The 25,082-nt window shown below is 44.8% G+C and overlaps 1 protein-coding gene across 9 annotated transcripts; it reads left to right on the forward strand.

Moving 5' to 3' along the window:
* The first annotated feature begins 3,415 nt into the window (after positions 1–3,415).
* On the forward strand, positions 3,416–24,837 carry EEF1AKMT1 (EEF1A lysine methyltransferase 1). Of its 9 annotated transcripts, none has more exons than XR_013330593.1 (6): positions 3,937–4,400; positions 10,352–10,514; positions 14,303–14,385; positions 18,047–18,327; positions 20,428–21,754; positions 24,817–24,837. XR_013330593.1 is itself a non-coding variant. In XM_077745458.1 (5 exons), exons 2-5 carry the CDS (start codon positions 10,371–10,373, stop codon positions 20,568–20,570), a joined length of 651 nt encoding a protein of 216 aa, XP_077601584.1. In that variant the 5' UTR covers positions 3,416–3,490; positions 10,352–10,370; the 3' UTR covers positions 20,571–22,297. The 9 variants fall into 9 exon arrangements, 4 of the variants coding, with proteins under 4 accessions (XP_077601584.1, XP_077601586.1, XP_077601582.1 ...); XR_013330591.1 differs by lacking the exon at positions 24,817–24,837 and adding an exon at positions 21,883–22,297 and having other exon boundaries at positions 20,428–21,758; XR_013330592.1 differs by lacking the exon at positions 24,817–24,837 and adding an exon at positions 21,883–22,297.
* Positions 24,838–25,082: the final 245 nt, after the last annotated feature.

Consider the following 25,082-nt stretch of genomic DNA (forward strand, 5'->3'; position numbering starts at 1 on the left):
GCAGGGGTGGGGGGGGGTGAAGGGGGTTAAGAGGCACAGTGAGTAGAGCGCATGGGGAGTTTTGTTTCCCGTCTTACGTTAAGGGGGGGCTCCAGCACAGGCTGATCACCTGTCTTTTGAAGAGAGCCATAAATGATTTTAAAGGTCCCATATATAAAAATTGGTATTGGTAAATTTAATATTTATCTGTAATGGTTCTCTCTAAAAATAGTCCTTTTGTACTGAATGGTTTGTGAAGAATGCCTTTGGTGCATTGATTAGGTTATGTGACATTTTTGTTTGTGGTTAAGCGCCGCACCCCAGATTAAGTCTTGTGCATTCTTTGTAATCTAAGATGGCAGTTCACTTTGACTTCCTATTGAAACTAAGTGGAAGCAAAGGCATGTTGGGTGAAACTAACAAATATTTTTATTTCCATAGTAGTTAGCGGTTTTAAGTTGTGATAGTGTTCATTTGGGCTTTGCCAGCTCAGTCTTCCAGTGTCCGGAGATCTTAGGCTGCAGTATTCGTTTGTACCTGCTTATAAGTGCATTGCCCTGGATAGTCCTTTCTGAGGACTGAGCTGGTAAAGCCATTCGAACTGGTACAGTACAGGGGAGAGGCAGAGAGACCTAAATTCGATTCCTAACCACATCCTCTATATCATAGGACCATAAATGTCAATTCTTCCCAAAGGGAAAATTTTAAACATGGTAATGGATATAATAGTAGATGCTCAAGAGATTCCATGATACTTAAAGATTGTTTCTACAAGCACATTTTGATCCATCAATGTGTTCTGATACAAAGTCTAATATCTGATAGTCATTAATTTTAAGCACTGTAGTATCTCCACATCAATAAAATGTGACCTAGCCACACCTACCATGTTGGTATTGGGGTAGAGTTTACCATCTTACTTACTGTTTCTTCTTTTCTATATGAGAAAATTGATCTACTTAAGTTGGTGGTTCCAATTTCTGTTGAATATTCAGCTCATAATCCTCCAGTAACAAAAATCATAGCAGTGGTTCCCAAAGTAGGTTTCATGAATCACTAATTCTTTTTTTTTTTTTTTTTTAAGTTTATTCATTTCAAGAGACAGAGTGCAAGCAGGAGGAGAGAGAGAGGAATAATCCCAGGCAGGCTCTCTGCTGTCAGTGCAGAGCCCAACATAGGACTCGAACTCACAAAACTGAGATCATAACCTGACCCAAAATCAAGAGTTGGACACTTAACTGACTGAGCCACGCAGGTGTCCCAATCACTAATTCTTTATAACTTAGCTGTTACCAAATAAATTGGAGAAATGAAACTTTTTTTTTCCCTATGTGAAGTTAAAGCTTTGCTACACTAATGCACATCAGAAAACTTCAGCAATACAGTACTTGACAAATGGAAGAGTCTGTTCTTGTCATTATAAGTAATTCCTAGTGACTTTTTAGAAAAGGAAAAACTGAGTGTAAGTTCATCTTAAGAAATAATCTTCATTATTTTTCAGAATAATCTTCATTCCTTTTATGCACCATTTCTGAAGAGTAGTGAGATGAACAAAAATAATTTTTGAATAAACAAAGGAGTCATTCCTGAATTGATTTGAAAGCATCTTTCAAGACTAGTTTAACTTGACAAATAATCTTCACTTCACTTTAATACCAATCAAATTGCTTTTGATGTTTTACGTTTTTCTGTAATTTTAACCATTAAATTAAAATGCAAATGTTTCACCAGGAAAATCCTAATCTTCATGTATTAGTGAGACATGCTGTCTGGCCAGTCAACACTCTTGGTGGAAGTATAATTATATGAACTTTCTGACATCTAAGTCACTTTAATTATAAAAAAACATGTCATACACATTACATGAAGGTAACTACTGTAGCTCACATGATATGAAAGCAATTAAAACTTTGAAAGCTTAAAAAGATGTTTCAAGCCAAAACTAATTTTCTTTAGCATAAACTTTTCTGTTAATTGATAAGCCAAGGCAGTCTTGTATGACTACCTCTGTAAAAATATACTGCCATAAAAGTTGGTTATTAATTATTTCTTGGTTCATGTTATTGATTTGCTTTAGCTTTATATTTTTCTTTCCAGCTCTCTTGCTGTTACATCTGATTTTGAAATACTGTTTAATAGATTTGTCATCAGTTCAAAACTTTCAAAGTAAAAGAAAAAAGGGGGCTGTTACAGACCTGGAAACAGTATTTAAAATAGCATGGTAATCACAAAGTTGTAAACCTCTTTAAAAAAAATTTTTTTTAAATGTTTGTTTATGTTACAGAGAGAGACAGAACATGATCAGGGGAAGGGCAGAGAGAGAGAGGGAGACATGGAATGTGAAGCAGGCTCCAGGCTCTGAGCTGTCAGCACAGAGCCCAATGCAGAGCTCAAACCCACAAACGCAAGATCATGACCTGAGCCAAAGTCGGAAGCCCAACCGACTGAGCCACCCAGGCGCCCCATAAACCTCTTTCATGAACTACTGAATGGCATCATTTGGCAGCTCAGCAATTCATTTATATCCTCACCTTATCCTGGATCGGATTTAAAGCCATTCATCAGAATATATAAAACTTAACAAGATAATAAAATTAGTAAAGGAACATAATATATAGATTGATTGCCTTGGGGAATGGAAAATAAGTATCTCATGATTTGGTAGCAGCGAAGGTGGAAGGGAACACTTCTTACAGTAAGTTCTTGTTATGTGTTACTGCGCTAGATGTCTTCATATATGTTGAACACACTCAACACTGAAGGCTCTGAAAGAGTAATGGCAAAGCAGCTGACCAAACAGTATCCATCATTTTCATGGAGGATGTTGTCTCATGATTGGATTGCTTTCCAAATTAGTAGCTGGTCTTCTTTCAGCATGAAGACATCTGCTTACATCATCTGTTTACCAATCAGATCTTACACTCATTTACATCTCTTGCATTTTTTGCAGCTAACCCCCAAGTGAAAATGCATACAGCTGGACTTACAGTAACCACATTAAGTTTGGGTAGGCAAACCATACTGAGGAGGAAATCTGACCAAAGTGCAGGGTTTGAGGGTTTTCCTAACCCAACTCATATAAAGCCTCAACTTAATGTCTTAATTCCTCTAAGACCGAGTAAACTAGAGAGATGCCTAAATTTAATGTTTGCGAAACGTACTAGTTTCAAGTGCAAAACAGGCTACTTGGAATACGTTTAACTTGAAGGGAATTTAATTAAAAACTTACCCCCCCTTTTTTTTAATTGCCACCATTGTTGGGAGGTAATTTATAAGCTAGAGAAAACGAGAGGGGACAATGCCCATCAAGAGCAAGCCCTTGCCCCCATCACAGCACGACTGGAGCGCCTGGAGGAAACTGCGTCCCGGGTCTTCCGGAAGCGCCCCCGGGCTGGAGGGTGTGCGCATGCGCGGACGCGGCGCGGGCCCACGCAGGCCGGCCTCCCGCGCCTGCGCACCTGAGGGTGACTGCGCACGCGTGGCTACGGAGTGGACGGACGTGGGCGCGAAGGTGGGGTCGCCTCCGCGCTGGTCTGCGGCTTCGGAGGCGGTTGTGGTTCTTTTTCTGTTTGTCCCCCTTTCTCCCGTGCAGTAAGGGCGGAGGGGCTCAGTTCAGGGTGTCTGGGGCCGGCCGGCGAGCCCAGAGGAGCCGGGTTCCTGCTGTGCGGGACGCGGCCTCGTGGGCCTGGGCCCCGGCCGGCCGCGGCAGTAGGAGGACGCGCCTCCGGCCAGAAATGGGACGGGGCCTGCTACCCTGACTTCCTGCCCAGGACGTCGGGCCCCCACGCCCGTCCGCTGCGGCCTTCGGAGGCGGCTCCTGTGCTGGGCGCGGGGCGTCTGGGGGAGGTCCGGGGGCTGGGCGGAAGGGCGGTACCGTGGGGCACGGATGGTCAGAGTAAGGGACCCACCTGGGCCGGGGCGCTTCGCTTCCGGCGTGGGGAGGGGCCGATGTGTAAGACCAGGACGTCTTGACCGGGTTGAGGTGGCGTGGAGGTATACACAGCAGTTCATCGCATTGTACACTCAGGATCTGTGTGTACTTCACTCTAGCTAAATTTAACCTCACTTTTTAAAATTAATTTGATAAAATAACAGGATAAATAGAATTTTAGAAAGCGAGAGGGAGGGAAGCATTTTAGACAAGGGTAACTACAGAGGCAAAGATGCAAAGAAGTTGAAAGATTATGGCCCTTTCCTGGCAGTAAATCAGATTAAGGGTAGAAGCATAGGGCAATATGGAACATCTAGGCTATTCTTACCTATTCGCAGAGGGAGCCTCACAGGCTACCTCGGATTTCCCCTCTCTCCCACCGCACGCCCCAATTTACTCAGGTGTCTGGGATGAATTCTAAGTTAATGCTCTTTCCACTGGATCACACTTACTTGACCAAAGTCACTTGCAGAGGCAATAATGATACTGTGTGAGTATACAGTGTGGGAGGGAGTGGCTTGCTTTAAGTAAAATTGACCTATGGAAATTGTAGAAATTTATACATTTGAAATGTAATTAGATTTATATATTGCTTTTTAGGATTACATTAGTTATATTAAGTTAAGTACTGTTTAAAGCAATAGGAAGCAACCACAGTACATGAGCGGCCTCCTAATCCCTGCTGGTGCTGCACATGGATGTGTCCAGCCCTTCACTCATGCTGTTCCTTCTGTAATCCTCATTCTTCATCTTTTCTTCTCCCTCAAGGCCAGGTTAAAATGCCACCTGCTGTTTCACTTCTGTTCTCTGCCCTTGCATGCTCTCCATTTTGGTCCCATGGCGTCAAATGGTGCTTTTCTAAGAGAAACATTATCACAGTCATTGGTCTCTCTCTGTCAGCCATAGCCCTGTAGACATTTGGGGCTGGATCGTTCCTTATTGTGGTGGACTGTCTTGTACATTGCATTTGCCAGCATTCCTGGACTCTACCCGTAGCATCCTCTCCAGTCCTCACAACCAGAAGTATCTCCAGACATTGCCAAATGTTCCCCTCCTGGGGTAGGGGATTGCGGAATCTCCTGTGAGAACCGCTGATCTCAGGTACGGGCCATACGTGGTTCAGCATCAGTTTGATAGTAGTATGTATGACACAGCACTTCCCAACTCTTTTCGACTTGAAAATCTCTTTCACATCAATTTTATAAACCCACTTAGAAAATTTTTAAACAACATTAAAGATATGAAGTAGTGACTTAAGTAAAAAAAAAATTAGTATTTAAAAACTAAAGTTCATTCAATTTAATCTGTAGCAATGTTTATTACATAAGCAGATTTCAGTTTTCCCATATAACAAGTGATGCAATCTTGAACTCACTTTAGTAATGTAGGAAGCAGTCTGTGATTGCTAAAATTGCAGCCCCTCCATTCTCCACATGTTCTTTCATTGATCTTATCATCATCCAACACATACTCTATTGCATATAGTCTGTCTGTGCCTCACTAGAATGTAATCTCCAAGGGAACTGGGGTATTGATTTCCATCATCAAGAACAATGCTTAGTACAGGGCAGTACCTCAGTAAATGGTTAGCAAATGAATGGATTTGATCTGCTTTAAAATAAAATTTTATTTTGAGACAAAATTCATGCTAAAATACTGAAGTGTATACTTTTTACAACCATGAAAGTAGACAGTTTTCTTAAACTCCTTTTTGGAATTCTTTATTTTGCACTTAACGTCACCTGGTTTCTTTTTATGGTTTTTCATGTTTTATTTCTAAATGATTAGCTAACAGATTTCAGGCTGCAGTTTGAAAGCCCTTTTCCACATATGCAGCTGTGGAAAGTGCTTAGTACTAATAAAAGAAAATCAAATATTCCTGTCTGTGACAAGGATATATGAATGTATGTGCCTGTAGGAATGTATATGGATGTAAACACAGACCTTATATCTGTACATGCATACATTAACACATACGTACTTTTCTTTGTCCTTTACCTCTTCTAGTCGGTATCGTGGTACAGATTTGATCAGAAACTGGTTGTTCACTTCAACTCTGCCAGGAGACGTTGGATTTTAATAGTTGCCCGATTCTTTTCCCGAATGAAAGGAACTTTTAATCCTGAAATACCAAACCAAAACAAGACCTTTTAGTAGTTTGCAGATCAGTTTGCTCTGTTTTCTTAGCCTTTCTCAGTCAGGCATGCATACACCCCCAGTCTTTGGAATTTCCACCTGGAAGTTCTCCAGCCTGATAGCTCCTGGTATGCTTCCCTGAAAATTTATTCTTCGTGCTTTTCGCAGTAAACGAAAATTACTGATTTAAAACCTTCATGCCATTCCTCAGTGGGACTGCTGCAGATGCCTCAATGTTGATTTAAGTTATTTTTATTCTAAATTAAAACCTCAGAAGTAAATAAATCATCCTGCTTTTGATTCTTCTACAACTATAGAACTTAACACATTCTCAAATTCAATATAAACAAAACCATAAAACAACAAAATTCATTGTGGACATTGTTTTATTGCTGAATTAGTAGGCAGTTCTTTTGAAATTATGACTGATTTATTTCAAACCATATAATGCATCAGTTCTTTGCCAACCATTTGATGCAAATGCTGTTTCCTCTTCCTTGAGTGCTCTTTCACCTTTCTTTGCCTATGGGAGAACTTATTCTTTAGAGCCTAGCTTAAATATCACTTCTTCAGGGAATCCTCTAACAACCAGAGCCGTGACAACAATCTAATCACCTTACTTAACAGGCAATTGATCTCCACTGTAATGACATTTCCCCCCAATATTTTTATTGCGGGAATATACACGTAACATCAAATTTACCATCTTACCTGTTTTCAGTGTGCAGTTCAGTAGTGTTAATACATTCGCACTGTTGTGCATCCATTGCCACCATCCGTCTCCACTTTTCATCTTGTTAAACTAAAACTATATACACATTAAACCGCCTTCTATTCTTCCCACCGCTCAGCCCCTGCCAACCTCCATTCTACTCTCTGTCTTTGCGAATTTGACTATTCTAGGTACCTCATATCAGTGGGATCAGAGAGCATTTGTCTTTTTGTTACTGACTTTTTTCACTTAGCATAATGTCAAGGTTCATCCATATATTAGCCATGTATCAGAATTTCTTTCCTTTTTAAGTCTGAATGATATTCCTTTATATGTGTATCCATTCATCTGTTGATAGATGCTTGGGTATCAGTCTCTTAAATCATATAGAAAACAAAAAGTAGAGTTATAAATTGAATACTAGCTTTTATAATTGCCCATATTTACCTTTACTGAGATCTTTATTTGTACATATGGTTTTACACTGTCTAGTGTCTTTTTGTGTCTTTATTTTTTTAAGTCTATTATTTTGAGAGAGGGAGAGTGCACATGGAGGAGGGGCAGAGAGAGAGGGAAGAGAGAGAATCACAAGCAGGCTCTACACTGACAGTGCAAAGCCTGTGAGATCATGACTTGAGCCAGAATCAAGGGTCAGATGCTTAACTGACTAAATCACCTGGGCGCCCCTAGTGTGCCTTTATTTCAACCTGGAGGACTCACTTTACCAATTTTTGCAGGGCAGGTCTAGTGGTAACAAACTCCCAGCTTTTCTTTATCTGTAAATGTCTTTCTTACTTTCTTCCTCACTTGTGAAGGACATTTTCATCATATCAAGGGTTGCTGGTTGATTTTTTTTTCCTGTGCAGCATTTTGAGTATACCAGTCCACTGCTATCTAGCGTCCAAAATTTCTGATGAAAAGTCTACTGATGATCTTAGTGGTGATCCCTTTTATGTGACAGTATGTGACAAGTCACCTCTCTTGGTGCTTTCAAGATTCTCTCTGTCTTTGGCTTTTAATAGTGATTATAATGTGTATTGGTGTGGGTGTTTTGAGTTTATCATATTAGAGTTCATTATGCTTCTTTCATGTTTATAGTTCTCTTTCACCTAATTTGGGAAGTTTTCAGCCATTATTTCTTTAAAGAATTGCTCTGTCCTTTCCCTTCTCTTTCTGGGACTCCCAAAATGTGTGTTTTGGTCCACTTGACACTATGCCCTTGGGTTCTGTTCACTGAAAGTCATTTTTTCTGTCTTTTCCACAAACTCAGTAATACCAATTATCTTCAAGTTTGCTGATTTTCTGCCTACTGTAATCTGCTTTTGAATTCCTCTAGTGGATTTTTCATTTCAGTAATTGTAATTTCCAGCTCTGGAATTCCCTTTTCATATCTTTTTATGTTATCTATCTATGTTGATATTTCCATTTTGTTCATACATCTTTTTGATTTTGAAAAGGAGAATAAAAGCATCATCAAGCAGGTATTTCTCATTTGAAATGGCTGCTCGCATCTTTTGAACTCTCTTCTTGAGCCTCGGGAATTCTCCAGGTTCAGATGGTGTTTTTCCAGCTGCCCTCGGTGGTAGCACAGGCAGGAGGCCAAGACTGTCGATCAGATACACCCCTTGAGGCCTTGGAGGAGGAAGGGAGCAACGTGATGGATTTTCTTGAATGATCTTTAGCACCTCACTTGATGTAAAATGTAGACCGGATATTTTAAAAAGCAAATAAGATGTTATGCTCTTAGACACTTTGACTTAAGAATGTGTTTGGTAGGGGCGCCTGGGGCCTCAGTCAGTTAAGCATCAGACTCTTGATCTCTACTCAGGTCATGATCTCACAGTCAATGAGTTTGAGCCCCATGTTGTGCTCTGTGCCAACAGCGAGGAGCGTACTTGGGATTCTCTCTCTCTCCCTCTCTCTCTGACCCTCCCCCACTCTCTCTCAACAAATAAACAAAAAAAATGAATTTCGCACCTGTCTAATAAGCAATACAACCTCAGTCAAAGGGAGGTTTGGCCTTTGTCATCGCTCTTGGGATGTAACCTTGAAACACTTAAACTCTCCCAGGTGGTGGGAAGGTCTTAGTTATTCCGGGAGGGCCCTCAGGTCAGATCAAGCCAACCTCTTGGTGGGGGAGCTGGAGGCCCACTTCAGCCAGGCAGTAGTTCCGTCCCTCAGGCCACGTGACGAAGCCTTAATAAACGTGGACATGGACACTCTGCAAAGCTTCCTTGGCCAGCAGGACTCCATGAGTATTGTCCCACATCCTTGCTGGGAGGGTGATGCGTCCGGAGGGCGACGCAGCTTCCTGTTTGGAACTCTCCTGGACCCTGCCCTACGCACCTCTTCCTTTGGCTGGTTCTCAGTTTGTATCCTTTCCCTGTAGTAAATGCAACTGTGAGTATAATTGCTTCCAGTGAGTTCTGTGAGTCCTTTTTGCAAATTAGTGAATGTGAGGGTGGTTTTGGGAAACCCCTGAACTTGGAGAGGTCAGGAGTCTTGGGCAGATTTGCCGTCCGGACCAAGCCCGTGCCTTGACCTGGCGGTCTGGCTAACTCCAGAGGCACCACAAGAAGTGAGCGGCCTGGCCTGGCCATCAGTTCCCACAGGACACGTTTCTTTTCTCCCTCCCCGTGTTTTACTTCTTCCCTTTCTCTTTGTTATTCCTCTACATTTCCAGACTTCTTTCTACGCCCCTCCTTTATCTATCCATCACTTACCCTGTCAATAACACCCTTGAGCTTTAGATCACCTGAACACTGACATTCAGGCGTGGAAGGATCTCTGATTCAGAGACTCTACAGTGAATGTCCGCACATGGCCATTGGGGTGCCTGAAGAAAGCAAAAATGTCTTTAGATATTTATGGTAAAAAAAAAAAATTCATTCTGCAAGGAGTTTTAAAAATGGGAGAATCTCATTTGTAAAAATGATAGATGTAAAGGAAAAGCCTGTAGGTGTTAAGCTGTGGTTGAGTAGGAGACCTCTGTAGATGTTTGATCTCGGAAATTTTAAATATGAGTTTCCCCTAGAAAACCCACTTCCAGGGGTCCTTGGGTGGCTCAGTCAGTCGGCTGGGCTTCTGAGTCTTGATTTCAGCTCAGGTCTTGATCTCAGGGTTCTCAGACGTGGGTGTGAGCCCTGCATCAGGCTCCACGCTGAATGTGGGAGCCTGCTCGGGATTTCTCTCTCCTTCTCTCTGCCCCTCCCATGCTCACTCTTTAAAATTAAAAAAAAATTTTTTTTTAATTAATGAAAAACAAAAATCTCACTTTCAGTTTGGATCCCTCCTGTGAGGTAAAAAATTTCTTAATTGCTATTTTTGTAAGTTTATTTTGAGAGAGAGAGAATATGTGTGCAAATGGAGGAGAGGTGGAGAGAGGGGGAGACAGATATTCCCAAGCAAGCTCCGCGCTGTCAGCATACAGAGTCCACCACAGGGCTCTAGCCCACGAACCGTGAGATCATGACCTGAGCCACAGTCAGGAGTCAGACGCTTAGATGACTGAACCACCCAGGTGCCCCCCTAAATCACTATTTGATGGGAAGGGAAAAAATAATCCCACAACATCTTTGCTCATTTATTTGCAGGTTACAGACGATTTGCGAAATGAGTGCCTCTGACGATGACGACATTCCCCGGCTGTCTTCCCACACCTTAGCGGCCCTCCAGGAATTTTATTCTGAGCAGAAGCAACAAAGCGACCCAGGCGGGGATGATAAATATAATATTGGAATAATAGAAGAGAACTGGGTAAGTCAGTGCCTCCCACGTCTCTCAGGAAACAGTGGTGTGGTGCTTGCTGATTCTGCACCTGCCCCTACCTGTCTGCACCTGTCCAGCCGATCTGCTGTCGGTCTGCGTCCCCCTCACACCCGCATCTCTCACCTGTCCCTCACGCCCGTGTGTGCTGCTGAGCCAGAAAGCAGTCCGTGAACATTTAAGACTCTAAGTGCAGATGTTCCTGGTTCTGATGGTCAGGCTGGTTGGTGGTCAGACAAGGGGACTTTTCAGGTGGGGGACAGCATGTCATTTATGACCAGCACAGACTTGTGCACAGACCCTTGCTGTTGGTTTTCCTGGCGCCCGTCATCCTTGTGGAGGGGGTAAAATATAATAGTGCAGTAAATGGGGTAACTAATTTAAACGTGCAATGAAAAAAAAGACGAAAGGGAATTCTGAAAAAGATATTAATAGGTTCTTGTGCATAGTATGTATTTAAATTGTATTTTTATGGTATAAACAAAAACATGAATTGAAAGAAAATAAAAGGAGTGGAGGGAAACTGACGTAAGCTAGAACCTAGAAATGTAAATATGTGAAAGACACGGTTGAGAAATAGCTGAAGCTTGGGCTTTCTGTCTCTGCCTACCCCTGGACACTCTCTGTGCATCATTTTCCACCTAGAGGGAAGCTCTCATATGCCTTTTCTTTTTTTTTTTTTTAAACAGGCTTTTACATTTTGTGTTGAGTTTGGATCCCTTAAGTTGTTTAAAATTCTATTTACCATCTGTTTGAAACTGACTGATAAAAATGTTTTTTTACATTTACACTAAATTTTCCACCTACACAAAAGCCTCTAACAGTTTCTCTTCTTCAGGTGCTTTTGTCTTCTAGCTCGATGCTTCTGTAGGTGGTGACTATCAGAAACTTGAAGGACTGTATTATTTTCCCCTTTCCCTCTGCTTAATGTTTTAAGCATTATGTGCTTTTTTTTTCTGATTCTAAAAGTAATCCATGGTTATTGTAGAAAAAAGGTAGAAACATGAATACAAAAATGAGTTATTCCTAATCCCACTACTTAGAATTAAGTATTTTTCTAATTTTGATATGTTCTTTTGGTTTATTTTGTTTTGTTTATAAAATTGAGGAAATCTCCTAGGAAGCAGAAAGAGAGGGAAGGAGGGAGGGAGAGATGCAAGTGCTGGAAAGAAACCATTTTCTACAACTAGAGGATGAACCCAGGAGGCTCAGTCTTTAGCTAATTGGATGGAATTCTAGAAAACTAGAACAGAAAATAAAGGGTAGAGGAAATTTTAAAAGATTAATATCAGAAAATTTCTCAGAACTGTAAGTAAACATTAAAAAAATTTTTTTTTTTTTAAAGGGGAGCGGGGAGTGCCTGGGTGGTTCAGTCGGTTAAGTGTCTGACTTCTGCTCAGGGCATGACCTCATGACTTAGGAGTTCGAGCCCAGAGTAGGGCTCTATGCTGACTGCTCAGAGCCTGGAGCCTGCTTTGGATTCTGTTTCCCTCTCTCTCTGCCCCTCCCCTACTCAAGCTCTGTCTCTCTAAAAGAAAAATAAACATTAAAACAAATGTTCTTTGAAGAAAATTTCCCAGAACTGAAGATTCTCGCTAAGACACATGTTTATATGACTTTGGAAATTCTGTATGCAGGTGACAAGATCTTAGAACCTACCAGAGGAAAAGCAAGTCACCTACAAGTCTCAGGATGAGTCACACTGCACTTCTCAGTAGCTTTGTTAGAAACCAGAAGAAAGTGGAGCAGTGCCTTCAGTATTGGGAGTAGAATTTTGTTCAGCCTAGATTTCAGCTTACTCCAGTGTGAGGGATAAAACATAGGCAGATCTCATGGTACTGGCCTCGGCGCACTGCTTCTCCGAAGCTGCCAGAGGACGTTGGAAGAATTGGAGGTCGGCTCAGAGAAACAAGCAGATGACACATTTATTAGGTCCAGGAAAAACAGAAAGTTCCATCCTAGAAGGAAACGGAAGCATAATGTATCATTTGGCCCCACAATGAACACTGACAATGATTTTAACCAAAAATAGGTTCCTGCCATAGGGGGAGCGTGAGGGATGGAGGAGGGTGTGCCTGACAGAGCAGAACCCTCAGGGGCCCTGATAACCACACAGTATAAGGTAGAAAACTCGAGAGAGCACTTAGGGGTACCTCCCTGGCTCATTTGGAAGAACGTGCAACCCTCAGGCTTGGGGTCGTGAGTTCAAGCCCCACATTAGGTATAGAGATCACTTAAAAATAAAATGAGCGTTTAAAGCATAATACTTGGAAAGCTGGGGACAGATGATCAAAGGAAGAGCCGAGAGTGGAAAGGTGCTTCCGAGGAGTGGAACTCGCCGGGGGGGAGGCGCCGGGCAGGGGCTGTTTTTCTTTGTGAGCCTAGAAGTGCATTTGACTCTTAAAGCTTTAAAAGGAAGATTTTTATGTTTTAGAAGGGTACGAGGAGAGCCGCAACCCACAGCTGGGCCCCGACAGTGCTGGAGTGAGGGACAAGGGCAGCTCGGTGGCCAGCGGCGGGCACCGGGCCACCGCCCAGATCCCCGGGAGGCAGAGCGCCGCCCCCGCCGCCCCCCGCGCCGTGTGCGCATGTGCACTGCGTGCGCATGTGCGCCAGCGGCTGCCTCCGGCAGCTGCGCAGAGGGCGGAGCGTGGCCTTCCCTGCAGCCGGGACCCGGTAGACAGACGTGACCTCGTGCGCACGCGTATCCGCGTGAGTGTGTGCGTCTGACTTCGGCAACGTTTGTCCGCCCTGGGGTTTTCTAGGTAGACAGTCACACAATGTGCAAGTATCAGCAGCTGTACTTTCTTGTCACTCACTTTTTTCCTTTCTTGCGTTAATGCAATGCCTAGATCTTGCAGTAGAATGTTGAGTAAGAGTATTGAAAGCAGGCATTCTTGCCTTCTTTCTTACGGGTAAAAAATAGATCTTTCATTTTTTCCCTAGATGCCCGTTATCAGTTTAATAGAAGTTCCTTACTAGTCCTGATTTTCTAAGAGGGTTTTTTTTTTTTAAACTCATGAAGCAGTGTTGAAGTTTATTAAATGCTTTTCTTTTTATGTTTGTTCGGATGACGATATGTTTTGGAAACATTTTTAAAGCTGGATTTAAGGGCCATCAGCAGACACTGGCTGCACACACTCGCCCCCTCCCGGCACGGCCTTTCGGAGAGAGGCCTGTTGGGGAAATGGGCCCATTCCATTGCAGGAGAATCCACTTTTCCCATTAAAATATAATTTATAAATATGTGTGGGTAATTAAGGATCACTAGAAACTTAAAATCATTAACCAGCATGAAGAGAAGGAGCAAACAGCTTAGCCCCGAGGGAAAACCCAGTAACTCAGGAAGTACTCACTAGGTGAAGTCTGGAAGTACTCATTAGGAAGTACACGGACTGCGTTCCTCTCCTCCCTGTGGTGGTATTTAACATGTTCTTCCATCCGCTGTGTTCTGCCAATTGGTAGTTGATTCTAGAGGCTTAATCAGATGCAGGTTCAGTGTTTTTTGAGCCAGAGTCACACAAAGGTGGGGGTGTGTTCTTCCCCAACACAAACATTCACAGGTTGTCTCCTGTGGCGTCAGCAGCCACTGACCTCAGTGCCTAGATTCCAGTAATTAATTAAGGTCTTCTTTTAATTTAGAATAATTCCAAAGAATAGTTAGTTTTAAAAAGAAAAAGAAAACTTGAAATCTATGCACACCGGAATGGTAGCTATAAATTAAAAGGAAGGAATTTATGGCGATTCCAAAATGATTTCCACTCATTGCTCTGTTACAGCAGTTGAGCCAGTTTTGGTACAGTCAGGAAACCGCTTTGCGACTCGCGGAGGAAGCCATTGCAGCCGCTGGAGACCGTGGCCGGTAAGACCCAGGGCTGGTTTCTCTTTTGACTTATGATCTAAAGTAATATTCAGAATGTCCTTCCAGAATGAGCGATGGTTTGTAAGAAGTGGGAAACAAGGCTGTAGTTCATGGTTTGCATAACGTGCTGAATTAAGAATTGCTGCAGTGTTGAGGGTAGGAACAGTCAGAAACCCATTCACTGTAAGATGTCCTACCTCTTCTTTATTTTAACATTTTCTAACCTGTTTCTTACCTTTATATTTTTAAAGTTTGTTTTCCTCTTAAAAAGAAAAACTTTTTTTTTTTTAACATTTCTCTAGTTTCGAGAGGCACCTGAGTGTCTCAGTTGGTTAAGCTGCCGACTTTGGTTCAGGGCATGATCTCACAGTTCATGGGTTCGAGCCCCACGTCGGGCTCTGTGCTGACAGCTAGCTCAGAGCCTGGAGCCTATTTCTGATTCTGTGTCTCCCTCTCTGACCCTTCCCTGCTCACGCTGTCTCTATCTCTCAAAAATAAATAAAACATTAAAAAAAAAACCCACCACATTTCTTTATTTTTGAGAAAGAGAGCATGTGTGAGCTGGGGAGGAGCAGAGAGGCGGGGGGAGACAGGGATCCAAGTCAGGCTCCGTGCTGTCAACCTGTAGAGCCTGATGACATGGGGCTCGAACTCACGAACTTGTAAGATCATGACTTGAGCTGCAGTCGGTTGCTTATATTATGCCAACATAAATGTTCTGCACAGTTGAACCTTATGCTTTTCCTTTTCTGTATGATTTTTTATTTTTCTGAAGAAAATCTCTTTATTTTTTATGTACGTCTATAGCCGTATCACATGTTAACTCTCAGACCCTCCCCCAGTTGTGTGGCTCTCCTATCAGTGAATTCCGATCTATTTCAATTCTGTGAAAGAAGCTACTCCCAGGGCTTTGCAAGCTGCTCTTACCTGGACTCCCTGATTTTTGGCTTTGCTCCAGGTCTTACTTACCTTCGTGTCTCCCTTCACCATCGCACCTCAGAGCCCTTTGACCTCTCCTTTGTTCTGGATTCCTGTTCCCTGTGCCCTAGTTCTTAGTTTACAGCCTTATTTTGGTTGGTACGTCCTTTGATAGCTTCCACAGAAAAAGTACCTGGCAGGGAGGCGGTTAAACCTTTCATGTCTACAAATACTTTTATTCTGTCCTTCCTCTCGATTGTGATAGTTTTGTTGGGTATCTGCTCCAGGTTTTAAGGGGATTGCTTCGCTGCCTCCAGGTTTCCTCAGGTGCCCTGGAGAAACCTGGTGCCATCCTGATTTCTTGTGGGAAACCTGTGTTTTCCCAGCCCTGCCCACTACAAGCTTAGGGTTTCTCTCAATCCCAGTATTTGTCATGTCGTGCTGTGGTGCTTCCGTCTCCTGAACTGGGTGCAGAACCCTTTCCTTCTTTTAACTCGGGTCCTTCAGTTTGGGGAACGTTTTCTGTCAGTCACAGAGGGGCAGACAGTAGAGACTTGGGATAGGGAAGAGAATCCTGGGAACAAGCTTCTTAAATAGGCCTTTCAGTGAACCCTCCTATTTTTAGCCCCACCTTCACCCCCACTTCTTGGGTTACCTGGTTCTGAGCTTCTGGAGCCTTTGAGGGTGCTCGGGTGTAGACCAGAAGCTTCTCAGTTTACCTGTGACACCAGTTTGGGATTTGGCCTTTTTGGGTCCACTGAGCCAAATACCAGCCATCCATTCGCTTTTCTGCTTTTTTTTTTTTTTTTTTTTAAGTTTGTTTATTGAATTTGAGAGAGAGAGAAAATCCCAACAGACTCGGCACCATCAGCGCAGAGCACAATGGGGGGCTCAAACTCATGAACCGTGAGATCATGACGGAAGCTAATGTCAGATGCTTAACTGAATGAGTCACCCAGGCGCCCCTGCTTTTCTGCTTCTCAAGAGGTTTTTGTTTTGTTGGTTGGTTGGTTGGTTTTGTGGGGTTGGTTTGTTTGGTTTGGTTTCCTCTTGAATTCTCTTTGCTCTTGGCAGTTTATGCTTAAACAACAAAACAAAACCATTTTATTCATGTTTTATTTAGTAGGCTTTCATGAGGGAGCAAATGTAAATGCATGTGTTATATCTGCCATCTTAAAATGGAAGTCCTAAGGGTTTTTTGTTTTGTTTTTGCTGCTCTTTTTCTTTTAACATTATATATATTTATTGGGTTCTTCTTAATGACAGTGTTTACACATATTTTCTTTTTTTCCACTAATATAAAAGGGCTTTGGAAGAAGTTTTTTATTTTTTCTGAAAAGTACCTTCAGTACTTTTAGGAGGTCTGTCATAATATTCAAAATGAATAGTAATAGTAGCATTTATTGAGCACTTACTGTGTGCTTTCCCCACTGTGTGCGTGCTCTCCGGGGACACCCTGTTTAATCCTCCATTATACTCCTCATTGTAAAGAGAGGCTCCAGGACTCCAAGATTGCATCTCCTGCGGAAGGTCACCTGCTGCTGCACAGTAAACGTCACTGTCTCCCCAAGTTCATCGCCATTTCGCTTACAGTCCCTCTTGCACCTCAGACCACTTTCCCTTTGCCCAAAGTACGTGCTTTGGAATTTCATGGTGCAGGTCTGCTGGTGACAAACTCTCAGATTTTGTTTGTCTGGAACTGTCTCTATTTCACCCTCTTTCTCAGAAGATAATTGCATTGTACATCTAAGCCTGGGTCGCTGCTTGTTACCTTTGAGCACAGTGAGGACATCGCTCCATGTCCTCTGCCCCTCTCTGCTTGCCGCGGCCCTGGCGGCAGCCTGGACTGGCCAACAGGGCCCTTGTCTCCCTGGGCTGTGACATCCGTGTTTCCCATCGAAGCATGTGTGTCATCGCCAGAGTGTATCACAAGCTTCAAGTGCCCTGGGGCTGAGAAGCCTTTGTAGCCGGGCTCGGGGACCCAGCCTGTCCATGGGACATGGTCTCTGTTCAGAAAGGCATCTTGTAGTTTTAAAGCAGCTTGTGTGCATGGAGATTGAGTTTTAAGGTATCTTTGCAGAAAACTGAAGCTATTGAGGCAGTCATTTGGCGTTTTTCTTTCTAGATTATGAATATTATGAAGTAACTTCAGGGGCACCTCGGTGGTTCAGTTAGTTGAACACCTGACTTCAGCTCAGGTCGTGATCTCGCAGTTCATGAGTTTGAGCCCTGCATCGGGCTCTGTGATGTCAGCATGGAGCCTGCTTTGGATCCTCTGTGTCCCCCTCTCTCTGTACTTCCCCACTCACTCTCTCTCTCAAAACTAAATATGTAAAAAAAATTAACTTCAAAAAAATGAATTTGAGACAAAGTATTTGAAATAAATGTTAAAATGAGGAGGACCAATGTGTAAATCATAAGCATATTTAAGCCTTGGGCTATCTTAACTTTTTTGCTAATGTGTTCCTAACATTTTATACTTTTTACTCTAAAAAGTACATTTATTTATTCTTTCATACCTGAAAATTATGATTTGCAGGATTTTTAAACACCAGATTCCTTAAAACTGAAGCTGTATAATTTCCTCTTGAAATTTACTGCCTTTACATTAGCTTGCATTCTGATTCCTTTGAAGATCTGAACACGAGGACCGATATTGTTTTTTTTAGTGAAGTAGTTGTTATCTAATACTATGAGCTCTCCATTAAAGATCTTCCATGAGTTTTTTCCTTTTGTTTTCTAGAATAGCCTGTGTGAGTGCCCCCAGTGTTTACCAGAAACTGAGAGAGCTACACAGAGAAGACTTTTCTATATACATCTTTGAATACGACAAAAGATTTGCTATATACGGAGAGGAGTTTATCTTCTATGATTACAACAATCCATTGGATTTACCTGAAAAAATTGCTGCACACAGTTTTGACATCGTAATAGCAGATCCCCCCTATCTCTCCAAGGAGTGTCTCAGAAAAACTTCAGAAACCATCAAGTATCTGACCCAGGGCAAGATTCTGCTGTGCACAGGTAGGCACCTGATTGCATGGCCGGCGAACCTGGACCGGGAGGTATTCCAGCCTTACGTTCCTGGAGTTGGAAGCGATCTTAGAACTTGAATCCCGAATCCATCACTCACTGTGTGACCTCAAACAGCTTACATAACCAGTGTCCCTGTGCCAGGTTTCCTTATCTGTAAACCCGACTGGTAACACTGCCTTCCTTTCGGCGTTACTGGAATTAAGTGACATGATACACACAGGGTGTGGTCTGGCACATGGAGAGTGTGCTGTGAGTGTTATTTTTACTCATCCTCATCAGGAATAGTAGCAGTGTTGGATCCAGCCTCCACACGTGACGAGAGAGAAATGTGGGATTGATAACGTTAAGACGAGTTGCCCAAGGTTACAGAGCTAGACGGTGGATTACATTGATCTAACCAGCAGAAGTGTGTTCTTGCTGGTGAGACTGATGTACTGTCTTCAGGTGGACATACGGAGGGTTGGCGAGGAACTAGAACATTAACTCGGTCTGTCTACTCTAGGTGGCCGGCGTCCAGGCCCCTGGGGTCCCCTCCAGCCCCCAGGGCCCCTCGGGCTGGGCCGAGCCGGGAGCGGAGCTGCAGAGAGTCTCTTCTCCCTGGAGCTGGAGAATTGTCAAGAAGGTGGCCCTGGTTTTCACAAGTACATTTCCCTGAGGCTTATCAGTTCACCAGTTGTTTGCTAGCCCTTCGTGCCAGCTGACAGGCAGGGGCCCCGGCTTCACGGAGCCTGCCTTCTAGTTTTAGGAGATGGGTTAAAAAATGTAACCGAGCAGACGGAAGAGATGATTCTGATAAGCGTAGTGATAGCATCAGAGAAGGGCTGGGCGGGCACCGAGAACCATGAGGGCGTCCTTCCCATCGGGCAGGCAGGGGCTCTTGGAGGAGCAGCATTCCGGGGAGCCCTCGGGGGGTGGCCGAGAGTGCCTGAGAGCCCCCTGGAGTTCTCCTCCTGTCCCTGGTTCTTGGAGGGATGCGGGGGGCTCTGCCCCAAATCGCGTGCAGCTGACACAGGTGGAGTGGGGGGAGGGGCCAGAGGGTCCCTTACAGGTGACAGCTGCCATTGTTGGGACTTGGATTTAAAGCCGGCAGCCCCCAGCTGACGGGACCCAGTTTGCCTTAAGAAGCGCACTTTCACTTTATGCTGAAAGGGACTTAGGGCACGGGTGGAGTCAGGCCCCGTGACGGTGAGGGTGTGTCCAGCTGAGAGAGGCCTGGACGAGGTGCGGCTGTGAGGAGGAGGCGGGAGTGGAGTAAGGATCCACTCAGAGATGAAGGTGGAAGAGCTCGCTGTGCTCAGAATGTGGAGGGAAGGGAAGAGTCCAGGGCGAATCCCGGGTCTCCTGCCTGTGTGAGCTGGAGAAGCACTTGCTGCAGTGGGGTGTCTCAGGAGAGGGGCTCAGAGACACCTAGGGCTGTGTCCACAGAGGTGGCCGCGGGCCAGGCAGTGGGTGGGACACGGGGACAATCAGCCAGAAGCTGGTGTGAATGAGCTCCAATTAGGTATGACTGAGAGTGGGGTTCTGGACTCAGAGTTGGAAAATACTAGTTCTTCGCCATTATTTTTTCCTTTCCTTATGTTACTTTGTGGAATATAACTTTATTCCTGAATTTTCAAGTGTCTCAGTTTTGCAGAGGTAGGAAAACTATTTTTGAAATTAAAAAGGAGGGGCAACTGGGTGGCTCAGTTAGTTAAGCGAGCGATTCTTGATTTTGGCCTAGGTCATGATCTCATGGTCATGGGATTGAGCCCTGAGTCGGGCGCTGTGCTAAGCTGAGCGTGGAGACTGGGATTCTCTCTGTCTCTCTCTGCCCCTCCCCCACTGGTGCATGTGCACACTCTCTCTGCCTCAAAATGAACTTTTAAAAAAAAAAAAACTTAAAAAAGCAAAAAAAATAGTTAAAAAGGAATAAAGTAGGTAATTTGCAAATGTGTTGAAGAAAGTGAAAAGAGATACAAAGAATTGACCTTCCCACGTATTTATTGAGTGATAGGGTCATCTCATTACCTCACGTATTCTAGTCTAGTACCCCTCACCAACTGTAGTTGGTGCTTCAGGCTTCAAGTTCACTGGGTCTGTTCCCTTCAGGTGCTGTCATGGAAGAAGAGGCAGAGAAACTTCTTGGCGTGAAGATGTGCAAGTTTATTCCCACACACACCCGGACCTTGGGGAATGAGTTTCGCTGTTACGTGAATTATGATTCCGGGCTGGACCGTGAAATCTCAGTGTAGATAGTTCTGTAACACGGTGAAGGACCCTGTGTGACATTCCCCTCTCACTAGTTCCTTGGTAGACTGAAAGCTGTAACCTCCTCCCCTGCCCTGCAGAATGGGATTAGCCCTGGCCTGATTTTCCAGGTAAAAACACAGCGTCTCATATGCCGTCCTTGTCGCCGGGGTCTCTGGGGCTCCGGGTGCTTTTGCCCTCTGGAGGCTGTGGAGCTGTCGTGGGAAGGAGTCTCAGAACCTGCCTACAATCTGCTCTCCTCACCTAACAACAGGCAGGGACCCAAGTGTAGTCCGCTCAGTGGCTTGGCTAAGGCCTGGATTAGGACCCAGGCCTCTGCTGCAGGCCGTCTGCCCCCTTCAAACAGGCCCGTCCGGCTCTGCCCGAGGGGCCGCCGGTTCTTGGCAGCAGCTTTCCTGGGGCGTCACAGGACTGGCGAAGGGCCGTCATCCGCTCCGCGCCTGCCCGCCCCAGCTTCCCTCCCCGAAAGAAGTGGATAATTCTTGGAGCTAGTATGAATTTATAAATCCTTGGAACTAGAGCTCTCTGGGATTTTCCCTCCTCGTCCCGACTCACGGAGGGAGGACGAACTGCGCAGGTGGCAGACGCTCAGCCCCCACGCACCCTCGGCTAAAGCCGCCGGAGCGGCTCCAGGCCGCCCGAGAAACCGGAAGTGCCGCCCGCAAACCAAACGCTACGGCAAAACGCAGGTGAGAAGTCCGCTGGCCTCTGTCCTAGTTCAGAAACTGTTCCCCGTGCGTCCGCATCGTAGAACATTCCTCTTCTGCAATCCAAGGATGATTTGCTGACACCTGGAACTTGGGTGGATTCCAGGGGCCTGTGCCAAGTGAAAAAATCCAGTCCCCAAAGGAAACCCATTGTGTTTCCACTTACATAACAACATTCCTGAATGGAGGACGGAGTGGTGGTTGGCAGGGGGTAAGATGGGGGGGTCGGGGGATGGGCGTGACCCTAAAAGGGAGATCTTCGTGGAACCCTTTTGCGTCTTGACTGTGCAGTGGTCGCACAGAACCCCGCAGACGGTGTCCCACGCAACACGCGCATGCGCACCACTGGGAACTGCAGAGTAAGGTCTGTGGGCGGCACCGGCCCCCGGCTGTGACCTGCGCTTATGGAAGATGTTACCGCCGCGGAGAACTGGGAAAGGGACGCACGAGACCGCTCTGGAGTAAGTAAGTTTGCAATTTCCTCTGCATCTAGAATCATTTCAAAGTAAAAAAACATAATTAACCCCTCTGGGAAAGGAATAACACTTTCCCACCTCACGCGAGTCGCTTTGCTATCAAAACGTGACAGGAAGTGATGTGTGTCACTGGCGGGCAGAGCTGCATTTTTCTCTGACGTCGTGACCAGCAGTTTTCCAGGCAGAAGCGCTCAGTCTCCCGGAGTGGCGTGGTGGACCCGCAGCTGACCAGCAGGGAGAGTGAGAGAGAGACGTTTGCTCTCGAAAACCAGAGAGCGTGGGGATGGTTCCTCACTGCGGAGACCCCCGGCCTGTCCTGGACAGTCTCGTGCCCGGCGCCAGTGCTCAGGAAATATGGGGGGCTTGCTCTGGCCTGTTACGGGTCACTCCTCTGTTGTCCTCCTGTGGGATCATTTTAATTTACTTTTTAAAAAAATCAACTTGGTATTTTTATGAGACATTTATATTTTTATCCGTGTTAGCACCTGGCACATGTGAAGTATTCAATAAATGGTCTTTAAAAAATAACCCCTACCTTATTATTTCCTCATGAGCCCGTTTACTAAAAATCACCGAAGCCACTAACAAATTTTAGTAACAAGTCATGTATGGAAATATAACGTGTAACTTAGGAATTGTTGGCACATAGCAGCCTAGAAATAAAGAATCTTAGTTTTCCTGTAAGTCTAGCATTTAGATGAGGAAGAGAAACCCTATTTTTTCATGGAGGGTGGGGGAGGAAAGGGGGCAAAGCTGCTATGGGTGTGGTCGCTGCTGCCTAGTGATAGATTTTGTAAACTTTTATACAAAAAGTCACTTTAAAGATACATACTAAAGCAACAAACGTAACATGGGGGGAAGAACAGCTTGGTATTTTTTTAAACATGATCGTATCTTTTTTTTTAATGTTTATTATTTAGTTTGAGAGTGTGTGCATATGCATGTGCTTGGGGGAGTGGCGGGGGGGAGGAGAGAGAATCCCAAGCAGGCTCCACGCCCAGTGCCCAGCCCAGTGTGGGGCTCAGCCTCACGACCGTGAGATCATGACCTCAGTTGAAATCAAGAGTCAGATGCTCAACCGTCTGAGCCACACAGGTGCCCCAGCTTGATACTTATTTTTAATGTCGCTTATAAATCACCGGGTCCAATATGTCCTAATACCTCCCGTGTGCCAGGCACTGTACCAGGTGCTTTACAAATGGTGTCCTGTCTTCACAGTGACTGAAGGAGGCAGCACCACCCAGTTATCAGGAACATGTCGCTTAGCTTCACAGGGCAGCACTTCCTGTGAGGAGTGGCCCACAGACACCTACCTGTGCTCTGACCGCCAGTGCAGGTTGTATTTTGGCTGAGGATGGAGACTACATCGGGTTCACGGCTGTCTCCCAGGCGCTCTGTACCCGCAACACGGCCAGTGCGCAAGTAATATTAAGTGGAAGAATATCCCATTCAGAGAAAAAACAGAAAGGTTGCTTTTCTGGTTCTACAGAATGGAAAGCTAATTTCTTCCACTGGGAATGTGCTACCTTTTCACAAGCTAAATTTAGTTAAGCTAATAATACAATAAAATAGTGCTATTTTCTCCAAATGTTTACTCCTTAAGTTTACTCTCCTCTGATGTTTGCACTATTTCTATTTGAGGAGTAGCTGGAAAATGTTACCCAACAGTGGCAATGACTGAACAATTACCCAAACCACTGGTTTGAAAAGCACTTTTTCTTTTAACTTACGGATTTGATGTTGTTGAGCTAGCAATAAAAGATTGCTCCAAACCTTCCGCTTTCTGGATACGAACGTACTCCAGACGTACTACCGCTAGGGATAGCTTTTTTCCCCACATACACCACCCCCTCAGAGGTTGAATGGAGAAGTAAAACTTCCCAGACTGTATAGAACTATCCGCAGCTAAAGCTTTCAATTTTGAATTTCTGAATTTTTGGAAAATCTGGATTTTGCTCAGCAATGTATTTTCCACGTACAACTTCTGTTAATATTTAGTACAAGCTGAAAGTTCTGTGACCCTTCCCTCCAGACCGAACTAAGGCTGAAACTTGGTAGCCAGGAAGCGAAAGCTCCATTATTTGTAGGGCAGCTGAAGCTCGAGAGTGAAATGCACTTCTCCGTTTTGGTTTCACTGGGGTGTCACAGAAGAGGGGAGAGGCACTTTGCATGAGTAGTTGATCTTTCAAAGACCAAATGAAATCTTCATTTAAATGTCAACTACGGAATTAAGATAAAGTGAAGACTACTAGCTTCCTCTAAAAATCAGTGGAGCCCATCAAGGCCGAGCCCAGAGAGGAATGCACGCAGCCAGGATGCCCTTCATCTACAGTCGCTTTAATGACTTAAAAAGAAATTCTCACGTTTACAAATACTTGTGTTCAAGGACAGACCTTCAAGCTACAGAAGAGAGTATGGATTTAGCTCACGTTGCAGGATAAGAGGCCCCCAGTATTGATTTCTGGAAATTGTAAATTGGCCTGCTTCTCGCACGTGGCTAGTTCCTGAGGCCCTTAAAGCTAAGACTTGGATTCCTGAGAAGTGGCAAAGCTGTCCCCATCCACCTGTCGCCTTACGCCTCCACTTCTCACTTGGCCCCACTTAATTTTCAGAAGTGAAAAAATTCTTTAATTGTATAAATCTGTGACCATGTATATACTCATGATGAACAGACCAAGTTTGAGACTTCTGGAATCCCTGGCCTGTCTGGGTAAGCGGGGCCCCAGCAGCCTGTGAAGGGCTTCCCTGGAACCGGGTCCCATTTAGCCCTGTCCTTTCTGTCACGGGCGGCAACTGGGGGCTGGCTGGATTCAGGGACAGCCGCGGGGCCGTCCTGAAGTTCACCTTAAGATCCCAGTCGTGCTTCTCAAACAGTCTTGCCAGAGGAAGTGAGACAGAACGGTTACAAAGTACTTCTATGTTAAGTCAAACAATTTTAATATAACTGCTCAAAATTCCTTCTATAAAAATAGTTTCTTCTGCATCGAAAACGGTTGAATAAAAGAGTAGGTATATATTCCACTTTTTAAAAACGCTTTTTCTTTCAGAAGCACCTTAAGCTACCGTCTACCTCGCGAGGCTCGCACCGCTTCCTGGAGCGGCGTCCAGGGCTCCGCGGCCGGCGTGGGGCAAGGGTCCGAGCCCGGGGGCCACGAAGGCGCGCTCACGCCCCGCCCCCGCGCTCCGGCCACCTTCGCGGCCATGTGCGGCCCACCTGAGGTCACGGACCCCGTGCGTTTGCCTGAGAGAACCCCCAGGGGGCGCTGCGCGAGGGTGAGCGGCTGGGCCGGCGGGGCCGGCGGACCTCTCCGGG

Source organism: Crocuta crocuta, unplaced genomic scaffold (genome assembly GCF_008692635.1).
Source record: "Crocuta crocuta isolate KB4526 unplaced genomic scaffold, BGI_CrCroc_1.0 scaffold258, whole genome shotgun sequence".
Classification (NCBI taxonomy): domain Eukaryota; kingdom Metazoa; phylum Chordata; class Mammalia; order Carnivora; family Hyaenidae; genus Crocuta; species Crocuta crocuta.